The sequence below is a fragment of the Sardina pilchardus genome, chromosome 15 (genome assembly GCF_963854185.1).
Source record: "Sardina pilchardus chromosome 15, fSarPil1.1, whole genome shotgun sequence".
Lineage (NCBI taxonomy): Eukaryota > Metazoa > Chordata > Actinopteri > Clupeiformes > Clupeidae > Sardina > Sardina pilchardus.
In genome coordinates, this window is record NC_085008.1 from 18,252,084 (window position 1) to 18,273,464 (window position 21,381).

Below are 21,381 nucleotides of genomic sequence, written 5' to 3' on the forward strand. Positions count from 1 at the left end.
GACGTTTTGAAGGCAAGAGAATTAAATGGTCAACAGTTTATGAAGCCTATAATGTAAAAAAACTTCTGCTTTTCAACACCTGTCTGATCATTTTACGAGGAGTGCAATGGCTCCATCTAGTGGCAGTCATGTTTATGTTATTACAATCCCATGCACTCCATATCAGTTAACCTAATTGGAAAAAGTTTGTAATAACCAGAACTCTTCCTGTATCTGAGAAATCGGGGGAGAAGGGCCTGGGACTAACTCGACAAACACTCAGAAGGACAGCCAACAGCAAGACGGGATGTCAGAGTGGAGGAGTGGAGAGTGGAGGAGTTTCATATTGGAGGTAGGCCTAAATCAAGGTTCAAGTTCAAGTTCAAGTTCAAATGTATTCATAGCACATTATCACGCACAATGCTCATTCAAATGGGTTCAGTGGAAGCTGAACAGAGGAAAGTAAATGAAACCCTGGTTCAGGGCACTTAGGACAACAGACGGAGCCGAAGGTTCACCTGCATGACAATGACCCCAAGCACACAGAAACAATTCTATGTCCCATGGTCACTTAGCACATTTTCAACTAGTGCCCTGACTGGAACCTAATTGAATATCTTTGGAGAGACCTGACAAGAGCTGTTGGTACTTGAAAGCAAAAACAACTGAACAAGCTCATCCTATCATGTGATGCCATGGTGTTTGCTGTTGCATGGTTTCGATCCTCTTGAGTCACATTATTGTGGGTAGTCTATGTGTGACTCTGCTGCCAGTGATGGAGGAGGTACACTGAGGTTCAGGCATCAGCTCAATTGAAGTGCCCTCAGGCAAACTGTCCCCAAACACAACAACAAGCTTGACATGAAGTAAACTGGTAGAAATACATGGCAACAGAGTTTTCACACACATTTCTGACTCCTTTTTAAAACATGCGTATATATTTTGCTGCCTAAAATATGCCCAGCATTATTCAATATACCACTCGAGGACCAAGGAACATGCTGATATGTTCAAATGCATTTCAGTTCCCTGGAAGAGATGTTTTTGTTGTCATAATGCCATATAGTGAAGAGTGTATGTTGTTCTCTTGGATTAAAAGCGCATGCAGCCTATCACACTGGCATCATGATAGTGTCGGAAAATAAATAATGACGTTTGACGAGTAGGTCAGAATGTTCTCGCTATAGCAGAACTCATGAGACATCATTTGACACATCCATTCATTGCAGACTACACAGCAGGATTTTGGATAGGTCCTCCGATCAATTGTAGCTTCAAGCTGGTACACGCGACACAATCAATCACAGTTGTTGGCGCACAGTAGTCATAGATGACAGGGCTGAAACTGATGTACAAACTTTGTACAGATCATTCCAGGCCAGCTGCATAGACACACGTTCCTCAAGGACAGCTACTGTACCATCTGCATAATCAAGGTTTTGTAAAGAACTCTATGAGAACTTTTGAATGGCCAAGATTCCATTTGTCAATCACAGATGTCCTTTTCTCTAGATATGACTGTAATCCTAGATAGTCCAAATGTGACTTGGGTTCTGTCACTGACTGATGGTTCAGTGATCCCAATGTAAAGGTTATCTGACTGCAGCAGTCACAAACTATGAGTGAATCTATACAGTATATAACCCTTTTATGAACTGGCATCATTGTTGACTTGGTCCTGTTAAAGCCTTTTGGATTAGAACTTTTCAAGAGTGTCAAGCATGGGGCAAGGTTCAGTTTGTCTTTAACAAAGCAATATATAAATTCCTGTTAGAAACACTATATTCAAAATTGATAGTTTAGTCCTCAAGCCAGATTTTAAAACTGTTCTGATAATTAAGATTTTGTGATTGGACAAAATAATGAATAGCATTAGACATGCCCCTCTTATAATAAAAAAAAATAATTTAAAAATTACTTCAAAGTTGCAAATGGGCACAATTACCTTTGTACTGTCCTCAGCATCATCCACCATCATTACTGCGACAGTTTATGATTAGAACCTATAGATCTAGGATATCTTTAGGATTTTAGGATATACTTGTTTGTGCTGTTACCATGGAAATGAATAGTGATAGGCAAGGCCCGGAGCTTTGCCAAAGATCCTTCATTATACTGTATATCTTAACCCTCTCTGGCTTTGCTGTTTATACGCTACTTATATTAGTGTCACACACACACGAACGCACGCACGCACGCACGCACGCACGCACGCACGCACGCACGCACACACACACACACACACACACACACACACACATTATAATACTATGAGATCTAATCATCATGTTATGCTTTTTCTCCTTCATCATCAACCATCGTTTATTTAGGGCAAATTGACCAAATTGACTGAACATAAAGCTCTTTTCAATGTCCTGAAAGGCTATATGAGTTTACAGACAAAGTCAAATAAAAAATAAGCACAGCTCTTTTAATTAATTGTAATAAATAATGATCATTAAAAAACTGCTCTTGAAAAGTCAATCACAAATTTGGCAGAAATGGGGTCAGATGCTCTTGAACATCCAACCAGGCCAAAGCTCCAGAAGCACGGGTCAGTTGTTTGTATCTCTAGGCAGCACTTTGAAGCAGTTTGGCGAATCTTCAAAAGTGACAGATCCTCCTTCGCTAGTGTGAAATCCTTCACACCTCTAAGAAGAGATGTGTAAATTTGACACATTTTCTGTGTGTACTCAGGGACTACACATTTTGTGTCAATTTCAGCAATTGTGTGGCTGGCTTGGTGAAAAACAGAGTTCAGCTATCTCAAAACAACAAAATGTTTATCTGCAAAAATATGTACCTTTTTGTTTGTTTGTTTGCTTGTTTTTGTTGTTGTTGTTGCCACCACACGAAATGAACACAAAATCGTGTTGTCCCTGAGCTCACACGCAGTGTGTCATTTTGACACATCTCTATACCGGTCAGACGCTGTTAAGGCAGCTAGCGTGTCCTTCTCATAAGTTTCAACTAAATCTTTTGCTTATATTTATCCTTAATTTTTTATCCTTAATTATTTATTCACTTATAATATAAACAATACTACTGTATATGAAATATTTAAAGGCTATTACATGTTTATATAAACATAATAAAAATAAATATTACATATTTTATTTAAAAATGTGATTATCAAAAGTGTAATTATTGTGATTTACATGTTTTGATAACACAATACCTCCCTTCTCTTGCCTTTGAACTGTGAACTATGTAAAGTCTCAATATTGTGTCAATTTAAGAATCACATTTAATTGCTATGATAGATGCAATAACAGTGAAATGCAAGTTTTGAGTGATACAAAATGGTAACTAAAAATACTAGTGTTGCTGGTTATGTTCACAGATACCTTTGAACTTACACGCTTGTGTCAAGACACACAACTTACACAGTGAGCAATAGGATAATAAGATTAAACATCTTCAAATAGCAGCCAAAGATAGTTTTACTACTTTTGACCAAGAATACAGTAGTCTGTGTGTGCCGCCATGCAGGTATCTCACTCTGGCAGCTAAAGAGGTCAGGGAGTCAGTAGTCTGTCTACCTGAGCAAGACCCCAACTGGCAGGCTGAACAATCTCTGCTTGATCTGTCTGTTGGTGGACCTACACTAATGCGGCTGGTTAAGTGGGGTTAAAGGTCGGTTTCTTGGGGAACCCATTGACAACTGAATGAATGATTATTGATGTACTTATAGCACAGTTGCCCATCTGCTAAATAATCAAATGATGCCATGGGCAATTGATAGCAGTAAACAACACAAGTCAACAAAATCAGCTTGGGACAGGGGAAAGTGCAAGCACCCTGTCTCAGACTGTCTCTCATGTGTTGCAACTGTTAGAGCACCTGCCATTGCAAGAATGTAATATTGTATGCATACATGTAAATTAGATTAAAGCGGAGATCTTCTATGTTTTTCAGGTCAAGGACCCATTGACTGATACGGTGGAGGGACCTCCTATCATGCAGAATTGTATTTCTCATAACGGAACTGACAGTAATGTGCAGGGGTGGCCTCTAGTGCCAGGTAAGTGTTTTGTGTACATGTTGAACTCTAATACTGACAGATTCATATAATATAGGGCATGTTTCACTTTTTTGTATTTATTTTTAACATTAAAATTGGGCTTAAAGAATTGGCAGACCACAGAGCCGCTGTTTAAGATTACTGTAGAAGAATGTCTAATGTCAGATCTCCCCACTGAAAATAACTGGGTCTTTTGAACCACTGAGCACCAGCATAACTTTTGACATGTGTGTGTGTGTGTGTGTGTGTGTGCGCGTGTGTGTGTGTATATTCGCACACGGCAGAGCAGCCAAAGGCTGCTGAAGTCTGATGACCAACTGGAGCAGGACAGTAGACAGGGCAGGGCTGAGGGGGTGCGACAGTATGGCCCAGATTTGGGCTTTATGAAGGGGCCTTCCTATCCCAAACGGGGTCAGTCTGCAATAAACTCAGTGCCCGTAGGAAGGAGGCTAACCTCAATGTCAGTTCCCGAGATGGTTTCGTTACGTGCCATACACCATGCATGTATATATTAGGATATATGCATAGCATGCTGAAGTGTTGTTAATTAAAATGCATCAGTTTTATTTGCAATTGTCCTGTCCTCTCCATAGAAGTAGAGTAAAGTAGAGCATAAAAGTCTTGCTTGCTGTGTAGTGTAAGGACTGTGTTGACATCAGTTAGCAGTGATGGGATCCAGAGGTGAAAATTCTGAGAAGGAAGTCATTGTTTATCGGATCCAAAGTGAGTGGGCACTGTGCCCGTTGAGCGACCCCACTACTAACATCAACAACATCCCATCACAAGCTCAATCTTCCTCCCTCCCTCCCTCTCTCTCTCTCTCTCTCTCTCTCTGTCTGTGTCTGTCTCTCCGTCTCTGTCTCTCTCTCTCTCTCTCTCTCTCTCTCTCTCACTCACTCACTCACTCACACATGCACACATACACGGCCACAGTGGGCAGTCCTCCCTGCCTCACTCCATAATTATTGACAGGTTTGATGTGCTCAGTGAGTGGAAAGTATGGGAAAATTGGAGTTTCAGCGTGTGGGAGACGCCCCTAGGCCAGAGCCTCTGTAATGGAAAGATTAAAAGCCCCCCCCCCTCCACCATGACTCCACCAGCCTCTCCCATCCCTCTTTTGCACCCCTCCCCTTAAACTATCCCTTTCTCTTACCCCCATCCAGCCCAACCCCATGGTAAATAGATTATAGGGATTCACTTATTTAAAGGCATGAGCAAAAGCTGTGTGTGAGAGAGTATTTTTGGAGGCTGGCTTATCTGAACGAGTCGCACCGTTGGAGAGCTGAAAACAGAGCAGAGGGATCTAATTACAGCCCTTCACTGGCCCTACCTGCAGTCACTGGGTAACTAAAGTCACTCCTCCGCACCCGCCTGCCAAGAGCCACTGGATAAGCCAGTGCAACAGAGGAGACTACAGGAGAAGCAGCATCTTCACCGTACAGAGCTCTGACTACTGCTGCTCCACACGGAGACTAACACACACTCTCTCTCTCTCGTGGACACAGAGGCTGGTCAGCCCTGGTCAGCCCTGCTGCATTTTTGTCCCTCTTCCTTTTTTCCCCCTTTTTTTTCCGGGCAGGACCCCCTAGGAGCCCCGTCAGGAGCTCCACGCGTTACCGGCTGCCAAGCTGTCTCTCCGGCTCCTCCCCGCCATCGTCCTGGACAATGACGAGGACGACGATGGCAACTTCACCAACTGGATGAGCAGCTACTGGGGCCACGACGGCAGCCGCTCCAAAGAGCGCAAGCACAGCTTCCGGGGAAACTCTGCGCGGCGCAAAGCGGACCGCCGGGCCTCCCTGCCCTGCCCGGTAAGGACCCCCTCTACCGCTGACGCTAGAGAAGGACACGGGCACGGGCACGGGCAGCGCAGGGCGGTGAGCTAAGCTTCTGCAGCGTATCTGCACGTGGGGGAAACTGTGCATGATCCCGGTAGAGATAGAGCATCATCAGAGATCAGCTTTGGGTGACTGAAAGTCTTACGGTAATGATCAGACAGGACGCGCTGGGCCCACTTAAAACGCCTGCACAAATCGAGGCGCTCTGAGCAAGGCGCTCTAAAAAAGGCGCTCTAGAAAAATGCAGAGCTACAAAACACGGGTACCTCTGGGTGCAGAAGCAGCGTGCAAAACGCGCACACGAAACAACTTATATAAAGAATATAAAGAAGGCGCACCTCACAACGCGTCCTGTCTGATCGATCCCTAAGCTAATAGTGTTGCTCGATTATTGGGAAGAGCAGCATCTCTCTATATATCATTTGCCAAGTTCAGGTAGAAAAGTGTCAGGAATGGCTTCATTTAACGGGCTTGTGTGCCTGAGTATTGCATGTTTGCATGCTGCATTTGCTGACGTGTGCTCAAGACTTTTAAGTCAAGTTATCACTCTAGAAGAGCCAAATCAGTCATACCATGGCTTGCGCAGTTGCATTTAAGTGTGTAGTCTAAGTTAATTACTCCAAAGACTAAAGTTGGAAGTTCTGGTCTGGGAATTAATATGTGAATATGTGTAGTTAATGAGATATGACATATTCATATTATAACATTAATACATTTGTAGACTGTCTAAGAATGTGACGTGTTGCGCCTATTTGAAATGGTGACCCATAGTTCTCAAGCACCTCCGGAGGCATCATTTTTTAACATTCGCTACCACACACACACACACACACACACACACACACACACACACACACACACACACACACACACACACACACACACACACACACACACACACACACACACACACACACACACACACACACACACACACACACACACACAGAAACACTCTCACACACACACAGACACAGAAACACTCTCACACACGCACACAACACCCACTCTGAATTCTCACCTCTCATTTGTACTCTCTCATGCAAGCACTTTTCACACACGCACAGGGATGCAAGGGTCAATATCTTACATGCTGCAGATAGTGAGGACAACACAGGGTTTGGAAATGGCTTTATTGAAAGGGTTGTGAGCTTGAGTATTGCATGTTTGCTTGCTGCATTTGCTTACATGTGCTTAAGACTTTTAAGTTATGGTTTATGTAAAATCACTCTAGCGAGTCTATCAGCCATACAACGGTCTTGCACAGTTGCATTTATGAGGGTGTCTGAAGTGTGCGTGTGTCTGATAAAACTTGAATTAGTTAGTTAGTTCTAAATTAGTTATTCAAAAGACTAAAGTTGGGAGGTCTGGTTTGGGATTGAATTGGGCCTATGCAGTTTATGACATATTTACATCATTACACAATACATATGTTGAATGTCAAAGAATGTGACATGTTGAAATGGTGACCCATTATTAGTTCTCATGCACCCCTGGAGGCATCATTTCCTAACCTTCTCTACACACACACACACACACACACACACACACACCCTCACTCACTCACTCGCTCACACAGAGACACACACACACACACACACACACACACACACACACACACACAAAGACACACACAGCCCACTCTCAATTCTCACCTCTCATTTGAGCTCTCTCATGCAAGCACTTTTCACACACGCACAGGGATGCAAGGGTCAATGCCTTACATGTACATGCTGCAGATAGTGAGGACAACACAGGGTTTGGAAATGGCTTTATAGGCTACATGCAGGAAAGGCTCTCTGTACGCTCATTTGTTTCCGATGGGGCCAGGTGTGTTTGAGCCTGCCGCTATTGGTATGGACCTGGTTGGATGCTGCACCTGGGAATCAGCACGTTACGACAAAGAAAGATTTACTGTATATGTGTTGAAATTGTTATTATTAGTTGAACAAGATATTCAGTGTCAGAGTGGAAGATTTAACGAGCATAATATAACAAAAGATGCCGTTACAACAGTTTAATTTCCACCGGAAATAAATGAGTGTACAGGAAGAGCCTTTGTGCACCTTGTCTATTGAAAGGGCTTGTGAGCTTGAGTATTGCATGTTTGCTTGCTCACCGGTCCAAACGATGCCTGGGAGCTTTTATAACAGTGTGCAGGCCTCTACCATCCTGTCACTGTTGGCACTTCAGTTTGTAGTCAGCAATAAAAAAAAAAGATTTCCCTGTGGCAATAAAGCTGAGCTCTGGTCACTTTATCAATAATGTCATCCCTGTTGATTAACTGTACTATGCTGCAGTGCAGACAGAGGAGCTTTGGTGTGATGAACTGGAGTTTGGGCAGCAGCCAGGCTCCTGAACCATAAGCCAGATATTGTCACTTCAGTCAATGGCAATTGCCTGGCATGCATGCACCAGTGAACTGCAACATTCATTTTATTATTCTAAAATGCATTAATTTAGTTGACTTAGTTGGCCTTATCTCTATTTCGTTATTGGTCACTGGAAAGAGCTGAACAGGCAATGGGTTTACACTCTTAAGAAGATCACTGGTTGGTTATCCTATTATGTTATCAAAAGCTATCAAAGTAAAGCATGGGTTTATGCGTAATGCCTCCTACAGAGGTTGTATCCAACCACCACATTGAAAACAATGCTCTGTTGGTTTGCAAGTGTTAAATGCAAGAATGTTAGAGTTTTCATTGAATGGCTTCATTTTTAGTCAAGTCTAAACTATTGGAGATGCAATGTTTTGATGGATTTGCATATATTATTGCGGCTTAACATTAATTTGTATACATTTACAATTTGAAACATATTACAGGTATAGGAAGGGGTATCACTATACAGCATATATTTATGCCAGAATTGTTACACTGGTAACAGCTAAGAACATGACTTTCATGATGGCGTTGTGTGATGACTTGTAAACACAGATGAAACAGATTAAGTAGGTCAACCCAAAATTCACCTGTCTAATATATCAACATAATACCATATCATAATATACATAACATCATATCAGTATCTTATCACATATCGTATCATATCAAAGAACACCATCTAATCTAACCAGGAACATGCAAACAGCATGTATTCAGTAACCAGATTAACAGGATGAAAGTTTTACATAAAGGTGTAATCAGCTTTGATGAACAGGAAAATATGGATTATAATTTTAGGAAACGTCTTCATTCTAAATAGGATGTTTTCATATTACAAAAGTATCAAATGGGATAGAATTAATATAATAACAAGAAATATCCAGAACATCTTGCAAATTCAGGCACAAAGCCTACCATTTGTGCGCTGCCCATATTCACATGTTGAGTATTTTCTCACAAAAAGCTATATTCAGTAATTATTTAGATATGAATATAGAGTATTGTGGTGGTATGTATTAGGTATTTTAATCATAATATCTTCCTATCCAGTGAAAAATGAGGTAAAATTAAGATGTTTGCATATTAATAATGAATTGTATGATATACCTCAACACCAAACAGGAGTACAGAGGAATAGCCTAATAATAATAATATGAATATTAAGAACATTATTATTATTATTATTATTATTATTGTTGTTATTATTAATAATTATTATTATGATCATAAAAATCATAATAGTAACAATAATAATACTAATATATGTTTTAGTTTTAATATATGCATTCTCCTCAGCATTCCTCTACCTTTTGCCTCTGTGTAGCTGCATCTGTGATGTTGTTTTCCATCCGAACTAAGGTTTCATATGGATGACTAAATGATTGCAGAGGTATTTACAGTAATTACAGAGGTACGGTAAATGGACAATAGTTACTAAATATGGCCAAGCTGCCTAACTGTGGCTTAGGGTGATAAGATTAGACAACCATTCTGGGCCATCAGAAGTAGCCTATGATTAACCTGCTCTTCCTAAAGCCCTGTCCTCACGTAGCTCTCGTATCAGTTGCCCTGAGGACACCATAAACATAACTCTGATGGCAACCCATCCTGAACCTGCATGCACTGTGTTCAATGCTGCTCATCACATAACAAAGTTACATCACAGTTTGCAATTATTGAAAACACTGTTGACACACGGTTGCCTTTATCATCATGTGTGAGTGAATCTTTCCTGATAGGCTACTGTGTGCACAGTCCTTGTGTCCAGGCTACAATTGCATGAAAAGTGTCGCTTGAAACTGTACATCGCTTCTGCGGGAAGCTTTTGTTATTCATGTTCAGGTAAACAGCTTCTATTCCTAGAATTATAAGACTATGGGTGTTGTTCTGTGTCATCATCTGTTACGAGTTGTCTTACAGGATGAGGCACCCATATTTTAGCTTTCATTTCCGGGCTTCTTCAGTTGTTATTGACAGGACATTGGCGATATGACAGGAAATGATCGGGAGAGAGATGGGGAATGGATTCGAGGAAATTACATAAGACTGGAATTGAACCTGTGCCCTTGTGGGAAATGGACCCGAGACACTTCTGCATCAGGGCTCTACTAAAACTGTTAACAGCTTCAGAACAAGCCTGTCTGTCATCATAGGCCACTGATCCCTTCAATGCATGATCAATGCATAGAAAGAATGAAGGATGGGTGGGTGAATGAGATTCACAAATGAAAGGAAAAGAACTCACCACCCCTCACTGTGAATCACTCAACACGTCTTCCTGACTGACTCTGAAAGAGCAGCATGGGACAAAACTGGGAACTTGATCATCCAGACGCCTTGAGTGACTCCAGCACATGACTGAGACTGACACATGTTGAAATCAGTCAGGGAAGACACTCAGCTTTTGGCCCTTCTTGGCTGTAAAATGTCTGTTGTGTACTGACACTGTTACCTCATTTGTCTCAGTATTGACAGATGCAATACAATCTCACTCCCAAATTGTCAAATTGACAGAATTGGTTAAGGTTTATGACATATAGGTAATCTGGGCTATCATATGCTGTGAGTCACTGGATCACTGCAGTTCCAAGGAAGGAATGCTCAGTCATGGCCTTGAGTGCGTAACTCCTGATATGCTGTATATTGAAAACACCTCACATGTTCACCAGATTAACAACTTCATCTTCACCAGAGGAAGTCATATAATCTCTCTTATCTCTGCCTGTCTACCTCTATCTGTCTCTTTCTTTCTTTCTTTCTTTCTTTCTTTCTTTCTTTCTTCTTCCCTCTCTCTTGTCACCTCAGTCACAGTTGGATGCGATGCACCTGAACCGGCTCCATGCAGCTGCAATGGCTCCTGCACCCGCGCACATGAAGGGCCGAGAGGACAAGGAGGTCCGGTCGCATCCTCGCGCACGCCGCGTCTCCTCTGACGAGAACAGCCGCAAGAGCACCATCCCTGCGTCTGGCATCACCCCCATCCCCGAGCTCGCAGAGTCCTTCGAGAAGAGGCTACGGTTCCGCAACCAGAAAGTCATGTCATTGGTGAATATCAGCAACCATACATTACACATCATCTCAATCAGAGGCGGACATCCCGGTTTCAGAAAGTATATTCTTTCTACCTGTGAACTCAACACAGGTGATATCACATATTATCTGATCTATCTGGCTGCTAATGGTTGGATCAAATGCTTGGCAGGACTTGTACTTTCTGAACTCGGGATGTCTGCCTCTGATTTCAATATAACTGAGGATTACATACATTGAGACTTTGTTTTACTCCTGTTTACAGTTGGCCTTACGCTTCTAGATTAATTGTGTAGATTATGTGGTTGCAGGGTGACGCAGATAATGTATGTCTACTTTGCCATGAAGAAAAACGCAATGGTCAAGTCCAAGAATTGCACTGCTCACATCGATTCCACAAAGAGGTAAGAGACTCGGGTGTTTTATGCATGAGCATAGAAATGTTGCATGTCAGGTTTTATGATACTCTGGCAACTTGGCCAATGAATTCTGATGATTCTGACGAAATGGGTCATTGCATGAAATGAGGACTCTGAGAGACAGTCGACCACCTTCCTACTTGGATTCCCTCTTTATCCTGGTGCATGTTTTTTTTCCTTTTTAAAAAACTCATTTTTTAGTTTAAATGTCTGCTGAAAAGGTTTTGACATTCTTCATTATGATTGGCTGGTCCTGAAGCCGGGAAGGAAACCGGAGCAGGTGCGTCCCCGCAGTGGCAGCTCAGCAGCCACCTGTGAGCGTAGGAAGTGTGGAGACGAGCACAGGAAGTCGGGAGAGGCGGCCTTCTCCGCGGAGCAGGAAGACTACCACCACGTCCCCCGCCGCCAGCTCTCCCTACGGCGCCAACGCTAGCCGTGCCAACACAAAGCTACTGTTTAACATCAGCAGCAGACACCACTGGGCCATTTTCAGCCATTTTGAAGTGTGTGCTGTTGGTCATAGTTATGTACAGAATTGGTGTCAAATTGTTTCCGTTGTTTCATACCCCCCCAATAGGATTCTGAAGAGGAGAAGCTAGCATAACAACTCCTAATTTTTGTACATTTTGTTGGGTGTTGGAAACTGAGGTGAAGATTCCACTAGTCAACAGCATCATGGCTTCATGGTCAAGAAAAATGTCAAATTCTGCATGCCTCACACCAGCACACTGTCTTGAAATTTCTAAAGAGATTTTTTTGTTTAAAACATTTACATTAGTTTTGTACCAAACATTTATAATTTATTTTTTTGGGTTGCTGTTTTTGAAGCCCAATTCACAACCATTAGCCACTGAAAGCCCATCAAACAGCATTGCCCATATATGTGCAGTTAGTGCTTGCTCTGCGATACAAACAATTGATTTATAAACTGATGTTTTGTTCAGTCTGACCTTAATTGGAGTGGCTTACTGCGGGTTTCACCATTTCCTTAAGCTGCTGTAAGTTAGTGTGCTGCTGTTTGATCTTTACGCTGTAAGGTGTAGGACCAGTCCACAACAATGTAAATAATCCAATCCTCCGTTCATAATGCACCATAATATTGATGTACAGTATAGTCATCTACTGTATGGGTTGTCTATCGAAAGGGTCACAGCCTGAGTGCGAGTGACCTACAGTAGGGTCTGCTGGTGGGTCAGGGTCGTGTCCTTAATCACTGGGAGATAGGTAAGAGGTTGAAGCTAAATAGGTCACCGACCCTCACTGGAAACTAGTTGGAGGCTACATGGGATCCGGCCACTGCAACAGAAATCAATAGTAATCTTTGACCTACACGTTTCACTGAGGCAGCAGTGTGTAGAGAATGGGTGTGAAAGCATGCCACTGGTGGTTGTTGTTGTTCACTGTCATTGTGTTACTCCAACCCACTGGAGAGGCCTTTGTCTATATCAGCATCAATTGTCACTCATAAATACAGTGATGCAGGTTTGACAGGACAAAAAAATACTGTGTTGACACTGTTTCTTCTTTTCTGGCTTTAAAAATGTAAACAAAAACACTAAAGACCAACATATTATGATTGTGCAAGGAACTAATGAATACATTATTTTCCTCAAGCCTCCAAGAGCTCCATATGCTCTGTTAGGTCAACAGAGACCATACTACATCTTTAACATCCTAGAGCGCTATAGATTTATTTTTAGCACGTGTTTATCTTACAGTGAGCATGTCAGACAGGCAATACCTTGCTGTCACAACTTTCTCTAACAGTCCGTTGTTGTGTTGCAGTGCCTCGAGCTGTGGTTTTGGAACCATTGCACGTGTCCCATCTGCAAAGCCAAAGTGGCCATGCCTGCGCCCCTCTACTGGTCATCCGCACGTGTCCAGTTCCCCTGATGGTGTCTGCAGTTACCCAGCATGCCCCTCTCTTCCCTCTCTCCTCCTGCCTCTGCATGCGACCCATCCATCCCTTCCAACAGACTCTGCTCCTCTGTTGATCGGCTTGTCGTGGCGTTGAGGTTGAACATGTTGGAGCATATTCAGAGGACATCCAACAGAGCAACCTAAACCTGAGTGTAGCAGGGCTGCATGCATCCCCGAATTCCCCCACTGCTGGGTCATATGTTTCTTGAGTTTGAGGTTTTATTTTTGGTTTTGTAAGAAGTGAGGTATGGGGTATTGGGTAAGGGGTGTGGACGGAGAATGGATTTTATGCCCACGAAAAACAATTTTAACTGGGGATGTTACTCCTTCCCCATATAACCGTTTTGTGGTCAATTGTTGAGCCTAGATCTCATGAGGATCTCATGTTGGGCAATGTCAGGAGTCAGGACATCTGAGGTGTAGACAGTTCAGTGTCGGCTAGTATCTTGGGTACAAACATGTAATGATGAAACAGGACGTGGGTAAACTATGAATTCTGTGATCTCGGTGAGGTGGACTGTGCCATTTTTTTTGGTGATTTTTAAAGAGGCATTCAGAACATGTTTGATGATGGTGGAGGTTATTTTCCGATGTTTATAGCAATACCAGTGGTATTGAATTGTCCCTAGAGTGTTGTTGATTGTACATACTGTGAATGTGGATAATACAGTGCGATTTTTGAATGTTAAAAGTTGCAATTGGGGAATAAACTCTTTTGGGAGGTGGATTAACTCTATTTCTGAAATGTCAGAGGTAGATAAACTCGGTTTACTTGCGTTTATCCTCCCCTACATCCTTACTAGGGTATGTCACATTCTTCCTGCCCAATGAGTGTGTATTTCTAGGTAAAAGGGCAACATTTCACCATTTTACAACTACAGTATGAGCTGTGGTTTAATAATGAAGTGGAAAGAGGAACAGAGTTAGGATGCTCACCCCACAGATTATATTTTACATCATTATTCAAAAGTGTGTTTTCGAACAGATTGTTTATGCAGTATCAACAGATCCTTTGTTAAGTAGAAAACGCCAGTGTCAGACTCAGCATCAACAGCGCCACAAAAACAGTGTATTTTAGGGTAGGGCTAGGATGCATTTATGCTTCAGCCATGGTCAACTTAAACCTGATTTTGTTTTTCTTAAATGCCACATCTCTGTTGCTCTTTCCAACATGCAATTTAAAACGGCAGAGCATTGCGTAACATTGCTTGGGACCAACTTTTCTATTCGTTTCTGAGTGAAACTGTACTCTGACAATGTAAATATGTGTAAATACATGTATTTCCTGTGTTGAGGAGAGCAGTAGCACTCTCCCTGTAGGCAGTATGTATCTGTATATTAGTAACTTTTTTAAAATTATAATTATTATTATGGTAACCTGTGAAGCTCATTTTCACAAGTGCTTGAAATCACTATCTGGTACTTGTGTTCCCATAGCCATGACTTTGTATAATTGAATGAAGTCATGTGATTTTAGACTTGTATTATATTTTGTTGACTGTTTCCCCTTTCTTCTGATAGCCATGGTTTATTGTGCAATGTGTGTGAGAGAACCTCACTATAAACGATCAAGTGTCATGCCAAACTGTCTGAGTTTACAATTTGGATGAAAGACTGGCAAGACTGCTCCTTGTAAAGCTCTATACATTTTTAACGGATATCGACTTCACTGATATTAGCCTTTTGTTCACCTTAACTAGATCTATCCACCTTTGTATTACAGTTGACGGCACCGAACAGATTTTTGACATTGTATTGTGGTTGGGAGTACTTATATTGTATGCAATGTTGAATGATCCATTATTATATTTTCACATCATGCCTGTCCAACTCTAAACAGTGTTTGTGTATAGCCTATACATGCATAGACCTGTAACATGTGCCAGACTGTCTACTCACTTTCACACCATAACTGAATATCAGTGTATCCTCTTCCTCTAGCTCCCCAGCTGCTGTAATATACAGTGAACTGTGAATGTAAATACAGGTATTCAAATGGTATGTTGAAAACCACGTGGAATAAAGTTAAGACGGACATATGTGATGTTTGTCCATTCATTACATGAGAGCAAGGGGATACTGTATGTCCAAAGTCTATCACTGGACATCACTTGATACACTCTATGTTAAGGAGGCCGAGCCATGATTTGACCATTTTTCACCATCATACATCACTAACCAAAATTAGCTGTTAAATTGGTTACTGGCTACATTCAAAAGTACACTACCGGTACTCTTTCTCAAGTACAGTGCACATTTAAAATGCACGGCTAAAACAAACTGGAACTACACAAGGGACGTAAACTCTTTTACTGTATATGAAACAAAATTCAATTTTTTCCCCCCTCATTCCAACAATTGGATTGTCACTGTTAATATCACCATTGATCTGAAAACAACTCACAAAAGATGACACCATGGTAAAGGACATCAATCTTTAAATTGCAATGATTTAGGACACTTACATTTCTTGATGCTTATACAGTATTGTACATTTAGGATATTTAGCAACTTAAGAAACACAAAATGTTATAAAATGTGCATTAATTGCAAACAAAACACAAAAAACAAACATAAAATACACCAAATCAAGTAAGCTCTTGAAATTAATCCTGAATGTACACAAGGCAGTCCTGATGGAGGTCTATAAAATTCTGTAAACATCAACCGACACAAGCAGTCCCCTCTTTTAGCACCTTTGCCTTCTCCACCCATCTTTAAAAGAGGCCATATCCCTCAACATGATTTTGCTCTTTCACTTTCCTGGGGTCATCGTACTCTGGTGAAGAGGTTCAAGACAGACACTGACTCCTGAAAAGAAAATATGACTGAGTTTAACAATTCGTCAAATGTTTGCTAAGAGCATCATGCACTCAATACTAATGGATGAGCTCACTGCACACACGCACGCACGCACGCACACAAAGTATTCTAAAACCACAGAGAACCAACTTGCGGATAGAAAGAAATGCACAATGTCCCTGGACAGACCGTGAGGAGGTGTGTGTGTGTGTGTGTGTGTGTAGTACGTGAGGTGTACCTTGGTCGAGCGCGTTTTACTGAAGACATTCCAGAAACGCAGAGTCTCATCTCCGGCTCCTGTGACAATGGCTTCTCCATCCGGTGACATGGCCTGCGCACACAGGGTCAGATTGCTCATCAACTACTGGCTAATAAAGGCTCAGAGGGGATGGGTTGGACGGAGAGGTTCTCTTCTTACCAGGTAGAGGACTCGGTACGAGTGTCCAGTCAGTTTGGCCACCTGAGTAAGGGATGGGTATTTCCACACCAGGATCTGGTTTTGTGAGTATCCATGTGTGCTTACCTAATGGACAATCAATCCAGGAAGAATCAATAAACACTTCCCTTTCCCTCTAAAAAAAGGCCACAAGTGGGATGTAAAAAAAGTATCAAACGGTCGCCTGTCTGTAATGAACTACAAGTTTATTTGAATCAATCCACAATTTCTAGTTCACTACCATTTCAGAACTGCAAGGCTAAACTAGTGAAACTCACTGCGCTCAAAGAAACAGGACTTCACCTCACATTAAACACCCTAGAACATTTCTCAATCTACTCTCGTACATGTCCACATTAGCCTTGGGATCTACGTACCAGCTCGTTAGCGTGCTTGGACCAGGCCAGGTTGCAGACTTGTGAGCCCGTGTCGATGGACTGCAGGGGCTGCCCTGTGAGCGTGTTCCAGAAGCGGATGCTGCGGTCGGCCGTGCCGCCGCCCGATGCCAGCAGCCCGTGCTGGTGGGGCGACCAGGCGATGGCCTTGACCGCGGCCAGATGCTCCGTGTACTGTTGCACGGGCACCACACTAGAGTGGTTCCACACCAGCAGCTGAGGAAGACAAGCGCAAATCAGAAATCTGCCAATCAAACGTATTCTCCACATAGAGCTAGTTACATTGCCAGAACAGGCCAGCACTACCAAGGTATGATTAATTTTGTTCTTCAATATGGCTATTAGTTTTGTCATGATATTTGCACCACTGCCAGCAATAAAGCAGTGTAATGGAGCATACTATAAATATCTATTGTACCATAGAATAATAATTATAGCCTAGTACATCTGTACTATGCCATTATCAAAAAGGGCAATGGAATCTACCACCAACTGTCCCCATGTTAAAAATGTTGTGTAGACACTGATGCCCTATCGTACAGCTTGCTCGTACAGGGTTCTGCAAAAACATTAAGACTCCTCAGGGGGCTTCATTAGCTGAATTAGGCTGATAACCTGAAGGGCAGGATACTGAGCGAGCAGACCAAAAGAATCAATCGCGGAGCAGTCGATGAGCGCTTACCTTGTTGTCGTTGCCCCCGGAGGCGAGCAGCTGGTGGTCGGTGCTCCACTTGAGGCCGCACACCTCCTGCCGGTGGCCCTGGAGCCGCCGCTCCGACTGCTGGGGGGGCGTGCGCACGTCCCGCTGCAGGATCATGCGGTCGCGGCTGCCGGACGAGAGCTGATCAGCGTTCCACGCCAAAGCACCTGCGGAGAACGAGAGTCAGCAAGGAGGACCGGAGGACCGTGAGAGACGGGGCACTGTAAATGGGGGCATTTCTATTCAAGTTAGTGGTGAGGATTAAAGGGCCCCAATTTAAACAACAAAAAGAGAGAAACTATTAGCAAAGAGCAAACTATTGTGTGGCATGAGGAAATCACTGAGTTGACCCGTTGGTGTTTACACTGAGGATCTTGCTCATTGTATTAAATTGGCACATTATTTTGCCAATTAATTATTACGCTATTAAGTTAGCTTTAATTACACTTTAGATTCTGCCCATCATCTAAAACTAAACTATTCTCTTGTAGTGTGTGGTGGCCATAAGCCAACCGTTTTCTTTGAGGTCAGCTCTGAATGTGAATTCGTGACTTACCCACTCTCGCCGTGTGGCCCTCAAGCGCAAACAGTTTCTTGCCTGCAGCCGCGTCCCATATTTGTACAAAGCCTTTATGTGTGCCCACTGCCACCAGATTGCCCTATGGGGGAAACACACAGTCTCAAGACAAGTCACGCGTATGCATGCCTATACTGCAGGCATAACGGCAAAATCATAACGGAGCCCCCTGATCTGGGTATGTGAGTGTGTACTCACTCGTTCCGACCAGCCCACGGATGTGACAGAGTCGCCCTCTACTGACAGGTCACACAGGCGTGTTACCTGTAGTAAACAATTCAATCACAGTGCTTAGCGTAACAAACAAATTGAAAACTATTGAAGCTATGAGGAAAACTTCATTGACATGAAGAAAAATTTGTGCACTTGTAAGCCATGTGGTAGCTACCTGACTTGTGCACGCACTCCATAGATATACACAGGTCCCAAGGCCCACACTGAGTACGTTTAGTGAGGACCAGTCCACTAGGTTGAGGTAGAAGTCGTCTTGTAGTTCCGGTGCATCAAGCACCTTAAAAGGGATCTTGGATATTTTACGCGTGGGCTTTCGTGGAGACCGTAATAGCTTCTGACTGCAAAGATAACAAATCAGAAGACATACACCATGAAACTAAAACAAAAGACACCATCACACACACACACACACACACACACACGGTACGGAAGCACAGAAGTCACTGCTGTGGCTTCTTTAGCCTGTTAGTATGAGTTCCTGTAAAGCCAGTTTACCTCTTGCTGCTGACAGGTGACAGGGAGTAAGGGGACAGAGTGTTGTTGTCATCGGGGGAGGAGCGCTTGGCACTGAGAGAGTACTGTACAGAGCGAGAGAGAGAGAGAACAAATATAATAAAAATGTTAATGGTCTATTCAACTGTCTTGTAGAGAGTACACACTGGACAGAGGTCTGCAACTGAGGCAAGGAGGGAATGAGTGGCCCACTCACGTTAAATAGCCGCCTCCTCTCCGGGGTAGAAGGTCGCAGACGCTGGTCCTCGCTCTGAGGGTCCTGGACCTTCTCGATGCCTGCCCCCAGCAACTCGTTCTTCAGCAGGGCCGAGTAGGCCAGACCGTCCGCTACAGAGCACCACAAGGAAAGACACAGAGAGACCAAAACACATGAGATGCGAGGGTTCCCAGAGCAGAACAGTGAAATATCCATCCAATGGAAAGAGGTCTATGTGGAGAGTTATGGATGCAGGCTGTGATGATGTCCAATTGGTCAGGACAGGCCTACCTTTACTGTTGTCTGTGGTGGCATCTTTTGTTTTTCTGTTCTGGCTAGGAGACCGCTCATTCTCCTGAAAACAAACCAACAAATATACATGACTACATGCAAGAAAGATCATTTGTCATTACACGTTCACAATTAAAAGCAGTTAACTGTGTGGTTAAAAACAGGCAATAGCCCTTACGTTTATTCTGTGGAAGTTGATGCTCCAGTTGGCTCCAGCGCGGGATGGGATAAATCTGTCTCCATGTTTACTAGGGGATGATAGCGGGGAGCTTGTAGGCGTCAGGTTGCGGACCACTTCTGTCGATTTCTATTTGGGAAGGATGAAAGGGTTTTCATGGAAAACTTCATCTTATCCATTATGCAATATAAATATATCTATAATATCACAATATACAGTATCTATCAAATGTGATTGCACAACACTTAATCAAAGAAATGTGTGTGAAATGGCATGTTGTAACACTCACAATGGGACTGCAGTTTATATTCTGTATGTTGATCTGCCGCAACAGCCGCCGCTCATAGTCCTGGTCCATTGAAGAGACTGACTGAAGACATGAGGGAAAGTATGATCAATATTCGGACTTAACAGTACACACAAATGTCTTTCAAAGTCTATCACTGTGAAAGCATAAATGTATGTGAGGAAGATCTAGGGGCATGTATTATTGTATTTGGATGATCTTAGTGATGATCAAGTGATGACCTTCGGTTCAGTCAGAGGAATCACAGCGAAACTAGTTACATATATACCATTGGCAATGGGTCATGTTTAGGCCACATGCATGTCATGTCGTAGTGACAGTTCAAAATATGAATTCGGTTCTCAGTGTGGTCTATCATATAACCAGCAGTAACAAACGAACTTTGACGAAGAGACGTATCTACAGTCCATCTACAGCCTTATGATTCATATTTAATCAGCCTTCCTTTGCCACTTTATAATCGATAAACAGGGCTACATTAGTAGCTTTCTGTCTGGTCTCCTAAATACCCTGTTTTACCACCTTTGTGGCTTGAGGGCAACCAGGGAGCTAACATTAAAATTCAAACATTACTGGTTAAGCTGCAAAGCTATCGACTTTCTCTAACAGAATGTCTGAAACTATTTCAATACCACTAAACTTTGTAATTTGATGTCATTTGAAACATGCGCCGTATGAAGTCACAAAAGTAACATTACTTAGTAACTTAGCGCTTCTTTGGTTATTCACTACCTTGACATAATAGATTAATTAGCTTTCAAGCTAGCTGGTTAGCTGGCGAGCTGCTAACTGGATGAATAAAAAGACAATCACGCCTTCTTACCTTAAGTCTTGGGTAAAAATAGCTTGGAAATACACCTGTTAATAAAACACGGAACGCCGAGGTAATATTACTGATCAACTAAAGATTTGATTAGCTGATGTAGCTGTTGTAGCTTTCGAAGATGTTTTGGGTGAAAGTGCAAAGCATTCTGGGTATACATTAAGACCACCTACGTCACAAGATTCGAATCAAAACAAACCCGCCACGTTTGCATTGTATATTGTTTTTTGGAAATAAAAGTTCACAGGGTAGTTATGTAGCATATTGATGCTCAGAATTTCATTGGTTCTGCATGACAAAAATCGCTGTGACAAAAAAGTTAAGCGGGCGGCAAA

General features: G+C 42.6%; 2 protein-coding genes across 2 annotated transcripts; one reads left to right on the plus strand and one right to left on the minus strand.

Annotated features, from left to right (window-relative positions):
- The first annotated feature begins 5,282 nt into the window (after nt 1–5,282).
- On the plus strand, nt 5,283–15,534 carry lnp1 (leukemia NUP98 fusion partner 1). Its single transcript, XM_062556442.1, has 4 exons — nt 5,283–5,814; nt 11,031–11,270; nt 11,567–11,659; nt 13,460–15,534. The coding sequence occupies exons 1-4, from the start codon at nt 5,704–5,706 to the stop codon at nt 13,565–13,567; spliced, it is 552 nt and encodes a 183-aa protein (XP_062412426.1). The 5' UTR covers nt 5,283–5,703; the 3' UTR covers nt 13,568–15,534.
- Nucleotides 15,535–16,015: 481 nt separating this feature from the next.
- LOC134101761 (fizzy-related protein homolog) lies at nt 16,016–21,205 on the minus strand. Its single transcript, XM_062555542.1, has 14 exons — nt 21,047–21,205; nt 20,206–20,286; nt 19,917–20,045; nt 19,739–19,802; nt 19,448–19,578; nt 19,234–19,316; nt 18,893–19,076; nt 18,703–18,768; nt 18,484–18,586; nt 17,910–18,094; nt 17,210–17,443; nt 16,815–16,919; nt 16,635–16,727; nt 16,016–16,405 (listed from the first exon to the last, which is right to left on the minus strand). Exons 2-14 carry the CDS (start codon nt 20,272–20,274, stop codon nt 16,364–16,366), a joined length of 1,488 nt encoding a protein of 495 aa, XP_062411526.1. The 5' UTR covers nt 20,275–20,286; nt 21,047–21,205; the 3' UTR covers nt 16,016–16,363.
- Nucleotides 21,206–21,381: the final 176 nt, after the last annotated feature.